The 16,141-nt window shown below is 52.4% G+C and overlaps 1 protein-coding gene across 1 annotated transcript in view; it reads left to right on the forward strand.

The window, feature by feature from the left end:
* Positions 1-9,282, forward strand: part of INSR (insulin receptor) — a 114,045-nt gene extending 104,763 nt beyond the window's left edge. Inside the window, exons 18-23 of the mRNA XM_023524818.1 lie at positions 1,294-1,538; positions 2,904-3,014; positions 3,112-3,271; positions 4,828-4,957; positions 5,257-5,391; positions 7,238-9,282. Coding sequence (XP_023380586.1) covers positions 1,294-1,538; positions 2,904-3,014; positions 3,112-3,271; positions 4,828-4,957; positions 5,257-5,391; positions 7,238-7,580 — 1,124 coding nt within the window. The 3' untranslated portion in view covers positions 7,581-9,282. The remainder of the gene's footprint in view (positions 1-1,293; positions 1,539-2,903; positions 3,015-3,111; positions 3,272-4,827; positions 4,958-5,256; positions 5,392-7,237) is intronic.
* Positions 9,283-16,141: the final 6,859 nt, after the last annotated feature.

Genomic DNA, 16,141 nt, shown 5'->3' on the forward strand with positions numbered 1-16,141 from the left:
GATCAAGGAGCCTCCCTTCCCTGCTGGAAATGGCGTTTTTACCGCACGTCGGGGGCTGGGAAGCTGGTCCTCAGGGCTGCCTTGGCACCCCGCCATCCTGCTGCTTTCTGGGAATGCAGCAAAGGCTGAAAGCACCAGGGCGCCCAGTCAGGGCTGGAAATTGGGGCTCGAGGGCCTTCGAGGTCGGGAAGACCTGAGACAAGTGCTGCACACAAGGAGAGAGCTGGGCTCAGACCCCTGGAGGCAGGGAGCCCTCACTGAGCATCTGCGAGTTCATTTGGGTGGAGAGCTCTTGTGTCATCCAGTGTCCTTGCATGAGCCATCAGCCACCGAAAGGGTTGGCTAGGGCCGCTGTAACTATGTGTTGACACTGGGTGGCTTAGAAAACGGAATTTTATTTTGTCACATTTCTAGAGGCTGAAAGTTCAAGGTCAGGGTGACGGTGGGGTCTGTAACCTCTCTTCTTGGCATGTAGATGGCTGTCCTCACCCAGTCATCCATCTGCGTGTGTCTGTGTCCTCATTTCCTCCTCTTATAAGGACACCGGTCAGACTGGATCAGGGCCCACACCAATGACCTCGTTTTTCCTTGATTACCTCTTTAAAGACCCTATCTCCAAATACAGTCACATTCAGAGGTTCCAGGATCAGGACTTCAACATATGAATTTGGGGGCGACACAGTGTGGCCCTTAACAGTGATGGCGCAGAGGAAGACAGGGACCATTTTGGCTTTTCTTACAAGGCCTCGGTGCCTTTGTCTGCGAATCATTTTCTATATCACAAACCACTGCAAGCTTAGTGGCTTAAAACAATGACCATTAATTGGTTCGGTTTGATGGGTCTGCTCCCTGGCCATGCTCAGCTGGCCGGTTCTTCTGGTCTCATTCACGTGGCTGTGCCTGCCTGTGGAGCATCTGGGTGGTCCTGGATGGGCTTACTCACATGGCCAGGGGTTCACAGGCTGGATGGTCCCCGATCTCCTTGGCACTTTGCAGAAACAACAGCCCTAGATGGGAAGTGGCATCCTTAGGCAGTGGGGCTCCGAAATCAGATGGGAAGGATGGGGATGCAGGCTCAGCAGCACTTACGGGCCATAGCCCTGGACCCATGTGGCTCCTTCCCCAGCCTCTGCTGTCCCCACTGTGAGGGCGGGACCCACACCTGTCCTCTTCTCAGCTGTGTGCCTGGCACAGGTCCAGGATCAGAGAAGTCGCTTAATGAGCATGTGTGGGGGGCTCGGTGGGAGGTGGCTGGGGATCACGGAGCAGGCCGTGTAGATAAGTGAGGAGTAGTGTTCCCCTGTTCTGTGTATGTGCCGGACGAGTGGGAGGTGCCTCGGGAGAAGATCACCCTCCTGCGAGAGCTGGGGCAGGGCTCCTTCGGCATGGTGTATGAGGGCAACGCCAAGGACATCATCAAGGGTGAGGCGGAGACCCGGGTGGCGGTGAAGACGGTCAACGAGTCGGCCAGCCTGCGTGAGCGCATCGAGTTTCTCAACGAGGCCTCGGTCATGAAGGGCTTCACCTGCCATCACGTGGTGAGTCTGCTGCTTTTGCTAACCGAAGAGGAGATTCGGGCTGTAATAAAGAACAGAAGGCATTTGTCTGAGCAGAAAGTTGCAGCCCAGGGGACAGAGGTTCAGGTAGCAACTACACTGCCCTCCAGAGAGAACAAAGAAAGGCAGGGCATGTCATCTCGAAACCCACAAAGTGCAAGCTTTCCTGCAAATGGAGGGTCCTGGCTACGTTAACAGGGCTTGGTTAGTTCCAGCATGCAAACGAGAAGGGCGAAAACGACAAGGAAGAGGTCGAGTCCGCAGCTGTCCATGCAGCTGTGGTGGTTCCAGGATGCTGTGCCTCCCTCGTCTTTGAGCTGACTTCAGCGACAGGTCAGCTCTTGAGAGCTGAGGCACAAGCTGTGCAGAGGCCCCACTTCCCAGCAGCCTCTCGACTCTGTTTTAAGTGAGCCTCTGGGCAAGGCTTGTTCCATTTTATTCTTTTCCTTTATCATTTCACGTTGGTTCCCTCGTCCCTCCTCCTGCACAGAGCATGAGGACAGTCGGTGGGGACCCCCTGCCCAGCCCCCGCCCTGCTGAGCATCCTAAAGGTGGGAAGAAGGTCTCCCTTCTCCCTGCTCCAATCTCATCCTCTCCCAAGTCACCTGGAGCCAGACTCTTGCCGCCTTGGTGCTTTCTGGAGTCAACCTTCTCATCCTCTTCTCAGCTCCCTCTTCCCTGCCCGCTTCCGGTCGGCACAACCTCTTCCTGGCCTTCTGCCCCACAGTGTCCCCTGGTTCCTCCTTGAGCCTTGAGTCCTTTCCTCTCACCCCCCACACGTTGATGGAGCACCCGCTCTTGTCTGTGGTGCAGCAGATTCCCGCCCTTGTGGGTGGAGACAGACTCTAAACCCAGTCGGTTCGTTGTCAGGAGATGAGGCTCTGGCAAAGTGGGAAGGGAGAGCAGGGTCGGGGGCCTGGGAATTCGGGAGTGTAGAAGGTGTGCTTGAGCGAGGAGGTCCAGGGCGTAGGGCCTGGGCTGTGTGGACGTGGGAGGGAGCAGAGGGTTGGCCAGAGGAGACAGCGGATGAGAAGGCCTGGGCGCAGGGATGCGCTACGTGTGCTTAGAGATGGCAAGGAAATAGCCGAGCACTTGCCTTGGAAGGTTGCCGTGCGGGCGGCTCTGTCTGCGCCCCCCTTACCAGACTGCGAGTCCCGAATTCTCCTGCCTCGCTCAGCCCTCCCCCGACACCGGGGCGTTGACCTTGGCATTTGAGCCTGATGGACCAAGGTCGACCACATACCACCTAGGAGCAGGGTGCTGGGTACAACCGGACAGGGAGACCTTGAGGTGTCACAGTCTCCCGCAGACCCTCCTGATAACCGCCCCCTTATGCTTGCTCCTCAGGTCCGCCTCCTGGGGGTGGTGTCCAAGGGGCAGCCGACACTGGTGGTGATGGAGCTGATGGCCCACGGAGACCTGAAGAGCTACCTTCGTTCCCTGCGGCCTGAGGCTGAGGTGAGTGGCCCCTGGGGACCCCGCCGGGCTCCGCCTCCGGTGGGGCCGTGTGCCCGAGTGTCGCTGAACACAACACAACCCTCTGTTCTGACTTTAGAACAACCCTGGCCGCCCTCCCCCGACTCTGCAAGAGATGGTCCAGATGGCGGCGGAGATCGCGGACGGGATGGCGTACCTGAACGCCAAGAAGTTCGTGCACCGGGACCTCGCAGCTCGGAACTGCATGGTTGCCCATGATTTCACCGTCAAAATCGGAGGTTTGTCTGGCTTTCTGCTGTCGAACACACGGCCCAGGCCACGCTTAATTTCAGAAGGAGTTCTCTATCATGTGTTGTGAAATCTCTTCCAGTGGTTTTAGAAGGGGCGGCCGATCCTCACACCATAATTTAATTGCATTCATTCATTAAATCACCCATTCACTTTTTAAGATAATATTCACGTGCCTCGTATGTGCAGGTCGCTGGAGGAGGTGCTGTGGGTGCGATGATGAATTTTTCTGTCCCCATGCAGCTCGTAGTCTTTCTCACCACCACCCGGCACAGTAGCCACGGGCCACATGTGGCTGTCGACATTTAAGTTAATTTATGTTTGGTAAAATTGAAAGATGAGTCCATTTCAGGTGTCCAGCAGCCACCTTGCGCCCAGTGGCTGTCATAGTGGACAGTGGGGGTGTAGAGTGTGTTCATCGCCACGGATAGTCCTGGACAGAGGTGTTTGAGATGAACACGATAAAGTAGTTCACACTGGTACAAACCAGGCAGTGAAGACTGGGAAAGGAGCATCCCAGGACACGGAGTTCCGTGACAGGGAGGAAGGGCCTCCATCTGCAGGGGCACCATCTCACCCAAGACCCGCAGAAGTTGAGCCGAGTGACAGCATCCTGGGGTGCTGTCACATGCAAAGGCCGTGAGGCCGGGGGATGGCTGATGTGGCATGAATGAAAGGGACCTAGAGGGGGCCAGCAGCATGGACTGTGAGGTTAAGGAGAGAGGCAGGAGCCAGACCCAGAATGGTCTTGCAAGTCATAGTAAGTCACCTAGAACTTATATGACGCAGCTGGGGCAAGGCAGGATGTGATGTGACCCCGTTTATGATCCAAAAAGACATTACCCTACAATAAAAGTCAGTGGGAAGCCAAAGGTGACGTTATCCTGTATGAACCCCAAAGACCTTATCCTATGCCAGCAAGGGGAGCAGGAGGTGACAAAGCGCTGTCATTCTGTTTAGGTAGCTTCTCTCGGGCAGTGGGCTGTGAGGGTCGGGATGGAGGGAAGGTCCTGCAGGTGAGAGAGGGTAGTGGGTCTGGGTGGGGCCAGGAGAGATGACGAGAGAGGGGTGTGGAGTGGGGCAGGACTCACCGCTGCCTTGGATAAGGGGTGTGAGGAAAGGGGGTGGTCAAAGGAGGACCCAAACCTGGCTTTCTGGTCTGGCAGCTGGCTGTTAGGTGGAGCCCTATCCAATGGGGGGCAGTGGTTGGCTGCGGAGTCAAAAGTTCCATTTGGGATGCCTGTGAGTCATGGGCGGGAAGGGAGCATTTCTGAGAAAGCGTTTCCCAAGCTCCGGGCTGGAACATCACTCTGTCCCCACTTGGTGGTTCCATGTCCTTCCCTTTAAAGAGTGGCCTGTCCTCTCCCTCCTCGTCCCCATGAGCACCCTCAGAATCCGTTTCCCCTGGATTTAGTGGCCACCCAGGGAGCACACACGTGAGGCAGGCGAGCCTGTCAGAGGGCTCTACGCGGGCCAGGGCAGTGAAGATGGCAGACACCTGGGCCACAGACTGAAAGGTAAGAGCGTGCAAACTGTTTGTTGTCAGACTTTGGAATGACCAGAGACATCTACGAGACGGATTACTACCGGAAAGGGGGCAAGGGCCTGCTCCCCGTGCGGTGGATGGCGCCGGAATCCCTGAAGGACGGGGTCTTCACTGCTTCTTCAGACATGTGGTGAGTCGTGCGTGGGTTGGCAGACAGAGCGCTGGGCTTGAGTTCCCGGTTCCTCCACTATGATCAGTAGGAGGGGGCCGTTAAAACCTGCCTTCTCACGACTTCTCCATCAAGAAAATGAAAGGGGTGTCATGTGTGAGGACTCTTGCATGGCCACTGTCACGTTCCGGTGGAGACTAATCCTCTGAGCACAGCATGAATCGTTTAATTAACTGGCCAGCCAGATTCTAGTAAACGAAGCAAGGTGCGCGTGTAGGTATTTTAATGGCTTCTTTGTTCCTCTTCTCAACTGTCGGCAGGTCCTTCGGCGTGGTCCTCTGGGAAATCACCAGCTTGGCAGAACAGCCTTACCAAGGCCTGTCTAATGAGCAAGTGTTGAAATTTGTCATGGATGGAGGGTATCTGGATCAACCCGACAATTGTCCAGAGAGACTGTAAGTGTAGAAAGGGGTGTTCACTTAAAAGAGATTTCGCATGCATGCTTGCGTTTGCCTATCGTGTGTCTACATGCACGCTTGCATTTGCCTATTGTATCTTTGCACACATACATCTGTGTCTGCGTGTCATGGACACGTGTGCTTACATTTGCAAATCATTTTGTTGCATGCACACTATGCACGTCACGTCTATATGCATGCTTGTATTTGCATATCACATCTTTACACGTAGGCTTTACTACCTAGCGTATCTTTGGAAGGTTGTACAGGAAACCCCACAGCAGTGGTTAACTTGGGGGAAGGGAACTGGGGAGCTGGTGTGGAAGATTTGTATTTAACTGTCTATTCTCTATACACTTAAAATTTTGTCAAGAAACTAATACGATGTCATATTCCGTTATGTCTCAGTAATATTGGAAAAACATCACTGAGCATAAACATTAAGAAAGTTAGTCAGAAATTGGTATTATGTATCCCCCTGATTTTTATTTTAAGTATTTGTTATGGGACCAAATGGACAACACACCCAGCACGCTATTAAACACTTGCAAAATAGTCCGGCCCTACTAATAGTCCGGTCAGCATAAAGTAAACTGAAGGAGAGTAATATTTCCCTAAATGAGCAAATAAAGAAAGAAAAGAAAGAAGGGAGGGAGAGAGAGAGAGTTTTAATATTCAGTGCTAGCAACGGTATGGCTAGAGAATCATTCCTGTCACTCTGTTGTAAGAGCTACCCAGAGTAACGTTTTTCAAAGTCTCAAAAAAGTTGAAATGATCTAAATATCCAACAATACGAGAATTGCCCAGTAAATCGATACATGATTATGATGCAGCGATTGAAATTTCAAATGATGCTTATAAAATATTTTACAACTTGGTGGATAAACCTATGTTTAAATATTGAGGGGAAAAAGTTGTTTAGAATCTTTATTTTTAATGCCTACAGTGTCTGGTATTCCTAGGTGGTCTCCCATCCAAATACTAACCAGGCCTTACCCTACTTAGCTTCTGAGATCAGACGAAATTAGGCATGTTCAAGGTGGCATGGCCATCGACTGTTTAGAATCTTTGAGCAAAGTATTCGTCCATATGCCTCATGAGGTCTTTTGCTAGCCATGCCAATGAGCAGCCAGCCATGGTTCTAGGATCAGGGACATTCAGTAGGCCCTAGGGCAGGGTTTGCAAATTTTTTCTGTAAAGGGCCATTTTGTAAGTGTTTTCAGCCTTGTGGGCCATGTGGCTGTCTGTCACAGCCCCTCAACTCTGCAGCCACAGGCAATCCGTAAATAAATGGATGTGACCATGTGCCAATAAAACTTTATTTAGACAAACACTCAGGGGGCCAGGTTTGGTCCAGGGGCCGAAATTTGCCAACCTCTTCCCTAGAAGAAGGTACAGTGGGAAACGGAAGAAGTATAATGGAAAGCCCAAGCCCTCAGCGCCCGTCGTGGGTGCTGTTGGCTTAGCACTGTCCTAAGGCCCTCCTGCCGGCCTGCAGGACAGCCACTCAGAGCCAGCCCTCCTGGTCCAGTCCACACAGCTCAGCCGGCGGGTGCAAGGATATGTCACATGAGGAGCCATGGTCTCCAACACGTGGCAGCATCAGGAGAGGCCCTTCTTGATCTGGCCCGCGGGGGAGGCAGCCCCCTCGGCTCTCGCTTCCAAACCACCTTCAGCCCCGATAGAACCACTGCTTCTGTTTGACTGTCTGTCACCTGTGCACATAGTTGCTGTCTGAAATGAGCGCCTGTCGTCTGTGGGTGTGGGCCACCGGGGCGGGGTGGGGTGGGGGCTGCTTGGCTGGAGCCCCGGACTCATCCCTAACGTGTCCGTCTGTCCTTAGCACCGAGCTGATGCGCATGTGCTGGCAGTTCAACCCCAAGATGCGGCCGACCTTCCTGGAGATCGTCGACCTGCTCAAGGACGACCTGCACCCCAGCTTTCCGGAAGTTTCCTTCTTCCACAGTGAGGAGAACAAGGCGCCCGAGAGCGAGGAGTTGGAGATGGAGTTTGAGGACATGGAGAGCGTCCCCCTGGACCGGTCCTCACACTCTCAGAGGGAAGAGGACGGAGGGTCCACGCTGGGCCTGAAGCGGAATTACGAGGATCACGTCCCCTACACCCACATGAACGGGGGCAAGAAAAACGGGCGGGTCCTGACTCTGCCACGGTCTAGTCCTTCCTAACGGCGCCTGTTTGGGGGAGGGGTCCCCGGTCGCTCTACTTTGGTTTGAAGGCCTCCAGAACTCTCAGGATTTTCCCCGACCCGCCAGCATCCAGCGGAGCTCAGAGAACGTTACTGCCCGTTTCAGTTCATTGTATGACTTCAGATGCATCTGACCGATGGCCAATTTGATGAGTCTTCAGAGAGTGTAACTGTGAACATGGAAGGGGTTTCGGTGGCTGCTGTCCTTTTGGGCAACTGCGGGGTCAAGCCAGGATGTCACTTCTTTTTCTAGTCGATTGAGAGAGATCACCTGTTTTTACAAAGATTTTTTTTTTTTTTTGGCTGGTGTCTGAGCTACAGTATAAAACATAAAACTTGGGTGTGGAACAAACGTTTGAAAGAAAGAAAGAACAAACCAACCCTGTCCCAGTAGAATTCTGGGCTTTATGGAGTGGGCTTTAGAAAGGTTTTTCTCATCTAGGCTGAAGAATTCTTTTTCCTTCACAAAATCAGTTCCTCACATTGACCAATAGCTGCTGCTTTCGTACTTTGGATAAGTATCTGCAGTCTGGCGTGCGTGCGTGCGTGTGTGCGTGTGTCCAGGGTAGACGTGGCTGGGTGTGTGTGTGCGTGTGCGTAAAGCGCTCGTCCTGAGTTGACACCTTGGGGATCGGCTCCTGAAGGTTCTGCTTTTCCCATCTGGCCCCCAGCACCGCCCCTCCCTACTGAGAGACTGTGCCCCCCACTGATTCTTATTGTGCCCCAAGTCTAGCCTCAGGAGTCTTCTCTCCCTTAACTTTGGCGAAAAAACGTTTTTTTCTGGAAGCGGTAGGAGTGGTTTGGAGTGATAATAGATCTTTTCAAGACCAAACAAAGCCAAGACATAAAAAAGAAAAAAAACAAAACAAAACAAAACAAAAACAAAAGGAAGAAAAAGAACTGCGATGGTAGAGTTTTGAGAATATATTTGTGACCTATTTAATTTTTTAAAACTCTCCGATCAGCCTCATAAGTTATTGACCGTTTCCTGGGGTGGGGGAGGCCGGCGGCCACTCGGCCCGCGTCGGGGGGCGCCAGGCACCAGAGGCCTCCGCTTGGTCTGCAATGCATCCATTTTCTGGGAAAAAAGCCACGTTCGCTGCTAACCCCTGTGGATGTCGTGAGGCCACCCTCGCTGAGGGCGTAGGCAGTTGGGCGTGACGGCGGTTAGGTTTGTGCTGGCAGCTGCCGGGAGTTGGACCTTCTTGGAACACACTTGTGGCTCTAGGGTTCTCCTGGTTGCCTGTGTGTACCCCACGCTCCTCCTCAGGGGGTGTGCATGTCCTATGGTGGTTGTGCAAACGACAAAATCCTATCCCGAAGCGTGACGGCACGGACGGACTTTGAGAGCACTACGATGCGAAGCGAGACGCACCCGTCGGTCCGCTCCGACCTCAGGGCTCCCGACTGTCCTCAGAACTGACCTCCCAGACGCTGCTCTGTGCCGCGACCTCACCTGGGCCAGGTGTGGGGCCTGGGCCAACCCTCAGGTGCTCAGCCGTTGCAGTCCCTCCGGGAGCAGAGCCTGGAGGAGAAGCCGCAAAGGACGCTCACGCTCCCCCGAACTTCCGAACCGGCCTGGACCCACGGTTTCTTCCCTTTGGGAAAAAGCACCACAGCTGCTCAAATAAAGAACACGGTGAATGCGTCACTTCGGTTCATCAGCATCTTCACGCTGATTATCCCTGAGTGCATTTTCTCAAAGTTTTCGATGCCTCCCTTCTCCTTCTCTTAAGAGTTGTGGGCTTGAGGGACGGTACAGGCGCAGGGGCGACCTCCGAACCTTCTCGGTTCCTGATTAAGAGCACAGATAGACACAAATCCCAACGGCCTATTGCTCTCTTATTTATACGATTTGAGAAATTACAGCATGTAAAATATTTCTGGGGGGCCTCCGTGATTGGGTACAATGAGCAAGAGTACAGAAACTATTTTTGCCAAATTCATTTTGTACATAGGATCTGTAAGTAAATTAAAAAAAAAAACAACACGTAGATCTAGGTATTTAGTTCTTTTCATAGTAAATTTGTAGTGGCCGTAGATTACACTAGCAGCAGTTTTCACATTTTTCTAATTCAGAAAGGTTTTCTTATATTAGGGGAAAATTATTTATTTTAATATATAAAAATCACTGTAAAAATCACTTTAGTAAAAAATGGAGCGCATGTAAATTTTTATCAAAGGAAAATAAACAGGTGAATGTGGGGCAATGAATTTTTTTTTTCCAGCACAGTCTACCTCAGCATACTGGTAGGATGTGGTTCAATAATGGACATCTCTGAGACTTCACAATTCTTCCTGGATCCGATCCGAATCAGGGAAGATCCGTATCAGCTGATTCCGAATGCCAGGGACCAGGAAGAATTTTGAGAGAGGGCTTTGGAATAAAACGTGGCCTTCTGTGAGCATAGATCCTTTCTTTTCCTGGCAGATAATAGTCTCCTAATTTAATTTTTTTTTTTTTTTTTTTGATCCTCTGTTAACACCGTGCTTCCCAAACATGAACCGAGCCTCAGGTCGTTGTGATGTGTCTGACGGGGGCCGGGGTGGGGGTGGGGGGAGGAGACGCCCACACCCGAGCTGCCCTTCTTTGGTGAGGAGCAGTTGCCCTGTCCCCTGCCAGGGTAAGCAGGCTTTGGTGTAGAACTGACACCCCCACCCGACCTACTGTGTCCCCTGGAAGTGAGCACCGCGGCACCCTGGCCGCCCCTCGGCTTATTCCTGCTCCTTTCAGGCTGAGATGCTGTTGGCGGTGGGTCAGCTCACAGTCATGGGCGCCTCACACGCAAACACCCAAGGCAGGGTCTCCTTTTATTCTCTGAGCATTTAGGGGGCACGTTGGGAAATCCCAACCCACAACCAGCAGCATGCTGAACGTGTCTCTTAGCAACAAAACCCTGGACCCCGTATTGTGGTTTGGTCGACCTCAAGCCAATGCTGTTTGACTCTGTGGGGCTTTGAGACACCCCTGTGCAAATCTGGATAAGGCCGGGAGGGCTGTCGTCATTCTCGCCAGACCTCGCAGCCCTTGTCACACTTTTAGGCGTTGCCCCTGGCGACACACCTTTCTCTGCTTGCCCAGAACGCCGGGCCCCATGTACAAGAGATTTCAGGGACTTTATTTAGCTGTCTCTGCTGTTGCAGTGAGAAGAGTGAGGAGCCGTTGGGTCACAAACCTCCTTTTGTACCAGATAGTGTCGACTCAGTAATGACAGAACTTTGGTCTTGGCGACTCATGGTTGTCCTAGGGGGTTGTAGTGATGGCTTACCCAAAAAAAGCATCAAAGCCAGCCGAGGTTGACACTTTTTGATGTTTGTTTATAAAGATGCCTCACTATTGTGAAAACCCTTTTTGTCCACGTGGTGAAATCCATGTAGTCATTTCTTCCTGGAGGAGAATACCGAACACATCACTTTCTCCCTGGACCGGGGATGTCAAACACACATCTGGAAATGTTTGTATTCCAGGAGCGGTTCTGGGTGACTTCCTGTCATTTTTGAGCTGGTAGGAAGAGAGACATGTTGCTGTTTCTCTTGGATAGGTGTTGAGCACGACCGAGAGAAAGTGTCGGAATTGACGTTAGGGTCTCACGTACGACCCGTGACCACTGGAGACAGCTGCTGACCGATGGACAGATCTCTCCCCGTCTCCCAGGAGAGCGAACAGGCTGCCACGAAATGTGCCTGTCGGGTTGGGAGGTGTTTCTTTGTAGGCCTCGTAACTTTAGTCAGTGGGCAGGAAAGCCGTCAGGGCGTGGCCCGTGCTTGCCATCCGGGCCAGTGATTGGATGTGCTGCTGTCCCAGCGACAATCATTTTTCTCCTTTTAAGTGGACGTTTGGGATTAAAAACTTTTGGATGCCACTTGGTGAGTCCTTGACACCTCAGGCTACTCAGAAATTATGGTTTTGTTGGGAGCGCAGAATGGGGCAAATGCTGATTGCATGTAAATGGTGAACATAGAATGGTGTCCCTTCAGAAAACCTTCCAGAATATTCTTTAGAATATTGATTTACACCAGAGGTGAGGTTTTGGATGGAAAGAACAGATCGGTTTGTGTTCTTTTCAAACGCGTGAGAGGATATGATGGACTTTCAGGGGCTGCAACCGAAGTGAATGTTTCCTTAGGGTCCCCTTAGAAACAACGACGTTTTGAACTCACTGTCACCTTCAAGGTCCAGAACCAGACTCCAGCCAGAGTTTTATTTGGCCGTGGACCCTAAAAGTCCTCGTTCAAAAGCAGATCATGAATCTCAGGCTCTTGGTCTCGTTCGAGAAGGAGGGAGTAGCCCCCCAAATGAGTGTGCACCCCCCCACACACACATTGAGAAGTGGCTTATTTAGTTTTCCTACTTCGTGTGCCTTGAGGGGCCTCGGCCTTGCGTGTCAGCAGTAGACACCTTCCATCCGCCGTCAGCCTCTCAGGATCAAATGTGTCTCAGCTTTCATGGAAAACAACTCAGAAACAGAAAACCCACCAAAAGCTCAATTATTATTTTTTTTCAGTGTTTTCCTACAAGAGCCAAGTAGCGCAATGTACAGAATATGCCTTTTTGGGCGGGGCGGGGAGGGGGTGGGGAATAGCGCGATTGCTCTGCATGTAAGATATGAGATAATTATCTGTTTATGTGAAAATTCTGAATAAATTATCCAAGGATACTCCGTTTTCTGTGTGGTGTCCAAGCAAGGCCCTGTGTACTGTGTGGAGCTGTGGCGATGGGGCGGGCCATGTTAAGGGACATCTGGGAAGTTGTGGGGACCTGTTTCAACAAACCCCCTGGTTCCTCAAAGCGGTGAAGCAGGAGGTTAAGTATTGTGACCAGCAGGGCCGACGATCTGCTGGTACCTACCTGTACAGGCAAAATGGTGCTTTAAATAATGTTTCCATACTAGTTGGTATGTAACTGCTACCTGAAGGACCCCAGACCTCCCGTGACCCAAGCACTAAGGGATTCCTTCCAAGAATGCCAGGGGGCCTCTGGGACCTTGCTCCATTTTTACATGCTAGAGACTTAACATACTAAATATTTTTAATATCATCCCGGGGGCTTCAGGATTGGTGGCCAGTGGAGGGTGGGGGCGGGGGTGGCACAGATTATAAGAGGTTTTTGAACAGCCTTCCTTGAGCTGAGTCCAGAATGTAGTGGGTAAAGAGACAGACTCCCAGCCTTCAGCAACCTGTGTGACTCTGAAGGAGTCATGTAACTTCTCATGTTAGTTGTTGCTGTGTAACAAACAGTCCCCCAACTTAGTGGCTTAAAATAACATACATTTATTTCTCACAGTTCTGTGTGCCAATTGGGCGGTTCAGGTCACAGCATCACTGCAGTGTCTGAGGCCACTGCTGGGGCAGCTGGGATAGTTCACCTTCCAGGAGGCTAGCTGGGGCTTGTTCATATAGTGGGGGTTGCGGCGTACTCCTGGATCAGAGAGCAAGCCCCCAATTTGCAAACACTTTACAAACCTCTGCTTATGTGGTGTTTGCTACTATCCCATTGCCCAGAGGAAGAGGTGTGAATGAGCCCGGAGTCAGTATGGGAAGGGGAGGGGCCCCACGAGGGTTTGGACACAAAAGGGTGCACACCAGCTGGGAGTCAAACCTGCAGCAGCCACCTGCACTTCTCACCCAGCCCTCCGTGGTTGGAGGTGACAGACCCTGCTCATACGGCCACAGCGAGGACCAGTCAAAGGTTTATTCTTCATGCTCCCCCCCATGTCCTTCCCACACCCCAAACCACTCCAAGAAATCAATGCCATGGCTAACTGGAAGTAGCAGTCACCTGCATTGTGCCTCCCTGGGTTGGTGAAATTCAGTGGAAGTCTCTTGGAAAATGAAAAATGCTTTTCTCCCCAAGGGATGCCTGAGTCTGAGGGTGAGCAGGTGAATGGGTGGTCTGTTGGCCCAGAGGGGCCACTCAGGCTCCTCCAACTCCTGGCCAAGTGACATCGGTGCAGCTTAGCAGGGTCCTAGGGCCCTGGCCTGGAGACGCAAGTGTCTGTCTGCCCAGGGGTTACCATAACTTCATCCTGGGCCTTGGGTCTCAGTGGGGCTGCTTGTCAGAGTCCCACCTGTTGACAAGAAAGGTATCCTAGGCCACACCCAGGCCCCCTCAGTGAGCACTATGGGGCCGGGCCTGGGTTCCTGCCTTCTAATGACCCCCACCCCACCCCAGTGGACTTGGCTGGCTCAGCTTCTGTTCCGTTTTGGCCTGCCTGCCACCCGAGGGACCTAGTTAGTCTCAGTGGCCCAGGCGTCCTCTCTGGAAGCTCTCTGCCCGATTCTGAGTCCCCACTGCGCCATGCCGAGCCGTCCCTGAGTTCAGGCTTCCCCGTGATCCAGTGCCTCATCTGTACGGTGCGGGGAGAAGGGTCCCTGTTTCTTAGGGCTGCTGGGGGAGACACCGCAAGACTGTGTGTGAGGCACGTAACCAAAGCCTGGCTCAAGGTTTCCCTTTAGGCTCCCGTAGCCATTAGGACCACCTGTTACCAGAACAGAGCAACATCTCGCATACTGATGACTAGGGAGCGTTCCCGGTGTTTGCTCCTCTGTTTGGCTGCGATTTTGTGAAAGTCGCCCTAAGTGTCCTGGTACATCACCTCGGTGCCCAAGGTGAGGGGGTGGGGATTTTATTTGGCATGTCGTTGCTCCGGGCCGGTCCTCTGGTCAGCTAACATGTGTGTTGGAAGAGGAAGAATCCCCTGACTGGGATAGTAAAGCAATTTGTGCTGATTTGTACCCCAGAAAGAATCAGTCTGTGGGTTACAGACTAGAGAGTGCCGTCCCATTGGCTCGCTCTTTAGTGCCAGCAAGAAGGGAAACGTGGGTTTGTGGATGTAGCTTGAAACACTGCCACCTCCATGGCCAAATCTGGAGTTAAAAAGAAGGGCGCTTGAGAGCTTTTTTTTGTTTTTGTTAGCCCCCGGAAAGATAGATCGACACAGCAGAAAATCCTGCTTCAAACGGAACTGCAAAATCATAACGATGAGGACCCTTTCGGATTTTATTTTGGTCCCTGTGGTCTCTCTCCCTCTCTCTGTCCCTCTGTCTGTCTGTCTGTCTCTCTCCTTCTCTCTCTCTCCCTTTCTCTGTCTCTCTCTCCCCCGCCACCCCCATAGCAGAATAGTTGAGTACTGATTCTGAGACTGTGAGGTTTTTGAATCTCTGACCAGCTGTGTGACCTTGGGTCGGTTACTTAACCCCTCTGTGCCCCCATGTCTCAGTTTCCTCATCTGAAAAATAGCGTTGCAGCTCAGGTCCTTGGAAAAGTGGACACGTAACAGAATCAGAAGTGTAGATAAAGGGGTATGAAGCAGAAGTTGTTCTCAGAGAAAGTCTCTGCCAGGACCACAGGGTGCCCCAGAGCAAATGCTGCCCATTGGAAGATTCCCGCGTTGGAGGCTCCCTGCATCGGACGGAGTGACCAGTGTGGGTACTCCCCTTGGGCGTGGTCATGGACTGGGAGCAGCTTGGGGACAACGTGGCTTTGGGTGAACGGCATCAGCAGGGGGTTGTCTGAAGAGCATCAGCAGGGGGTTGTCAGTTCACTGGCACCCCGAAGGTTCTCTGGAAAGGAGTCCTGAGCAGCGCTCGCCCGCGAGGCCACGTGCAGGGGTTCAATCCCTTCTCTGTGGGGATGCATGGAAGGTGAAATGAGGGAGTGCCTGAAAGTCCTTAGGACAGCACCTGACTGTGGCAGTGGGAATTTATGGGATTCTCTATCACACCGGGAGGTGGCACATGATGAAAATATTCCTATTTTATTCGCAGCTTGTTTATCAGGAAGGGGGTTGGGTTTTGATCAAGTGCCCAGCTGGTGTCATGTGTTGCTCCCTCCCCAGGACCACTCTCCATGCTTCTGCACCCTGTTCTCCGCCCCCAGTGGCTGACCACGTGGAGGTGAGCAGGCACTCCTGCCCTCTGCCTTCTGGTGGGTTGTGACAATGACATCCTCCTGTGGCCAGGGGGAGCCTGCAGGGCTGAGGGCCAGGTGGTCACCCCTTCCCCACTCTCTCCTCGTCTGCTTGGTCTCTGCGACTGACCAGTTTCTTCTCTCTCTTCCTTTGCGTGGCCTCTACAGCCCTGCTCCTCGTCCTGCTCCCTGGGCTGCAGGCTGTGGAGAAGTGGGGCCTGGGAGGCAGAGCGTGGACTTGGAAGAACGAGGCCTGTTCTGCAACCTATCTCTGGACTTCTTGTGCATTTCTTAGGAGGAGGGATCGTAGGGGGAACTCTTTGATAAGACAAATCTGTTTTACATGTGTTTAAATCAGGTGCTGGTGCTCACCTCGTCCATGCAGACTGCTTGCTGCGGAAGCAGCTGGAACAAGGCACAGGTCATGCCGGAGGCTCTGGAGTGATGTAGGAGGTGTCTGTTTGTGTTAACGATGTTTTGTTTTTCTGTATTTTTACGAGGCTTTGACATCTCGCCAACCTAGAAGAGATGGGCCATCTGTCCTAGGGCTAGCCTGTCACAGCATCCTGCCAAAGTGCCTTTCATGTGCAAACCCACCACCTCCATCATCAGGCTGGCACACCCAGGCCACT

This window comes from Pteropus vampyrus, unplaced genomic scaffold, assembly GCF_000151845.1.
Source record: "Pteropus vampyrus isolate Shadow unplaced genomic scaffold, Pvam_2.0 Scaffold496, whole genome shotgun sequence".
Taxonomy (NCBI): Eukaryota; Metazoa; Chordata; class Mammalia; order Chiroptera; family Pteropodidae; genus Pteropus; species Pteropus vampyrus.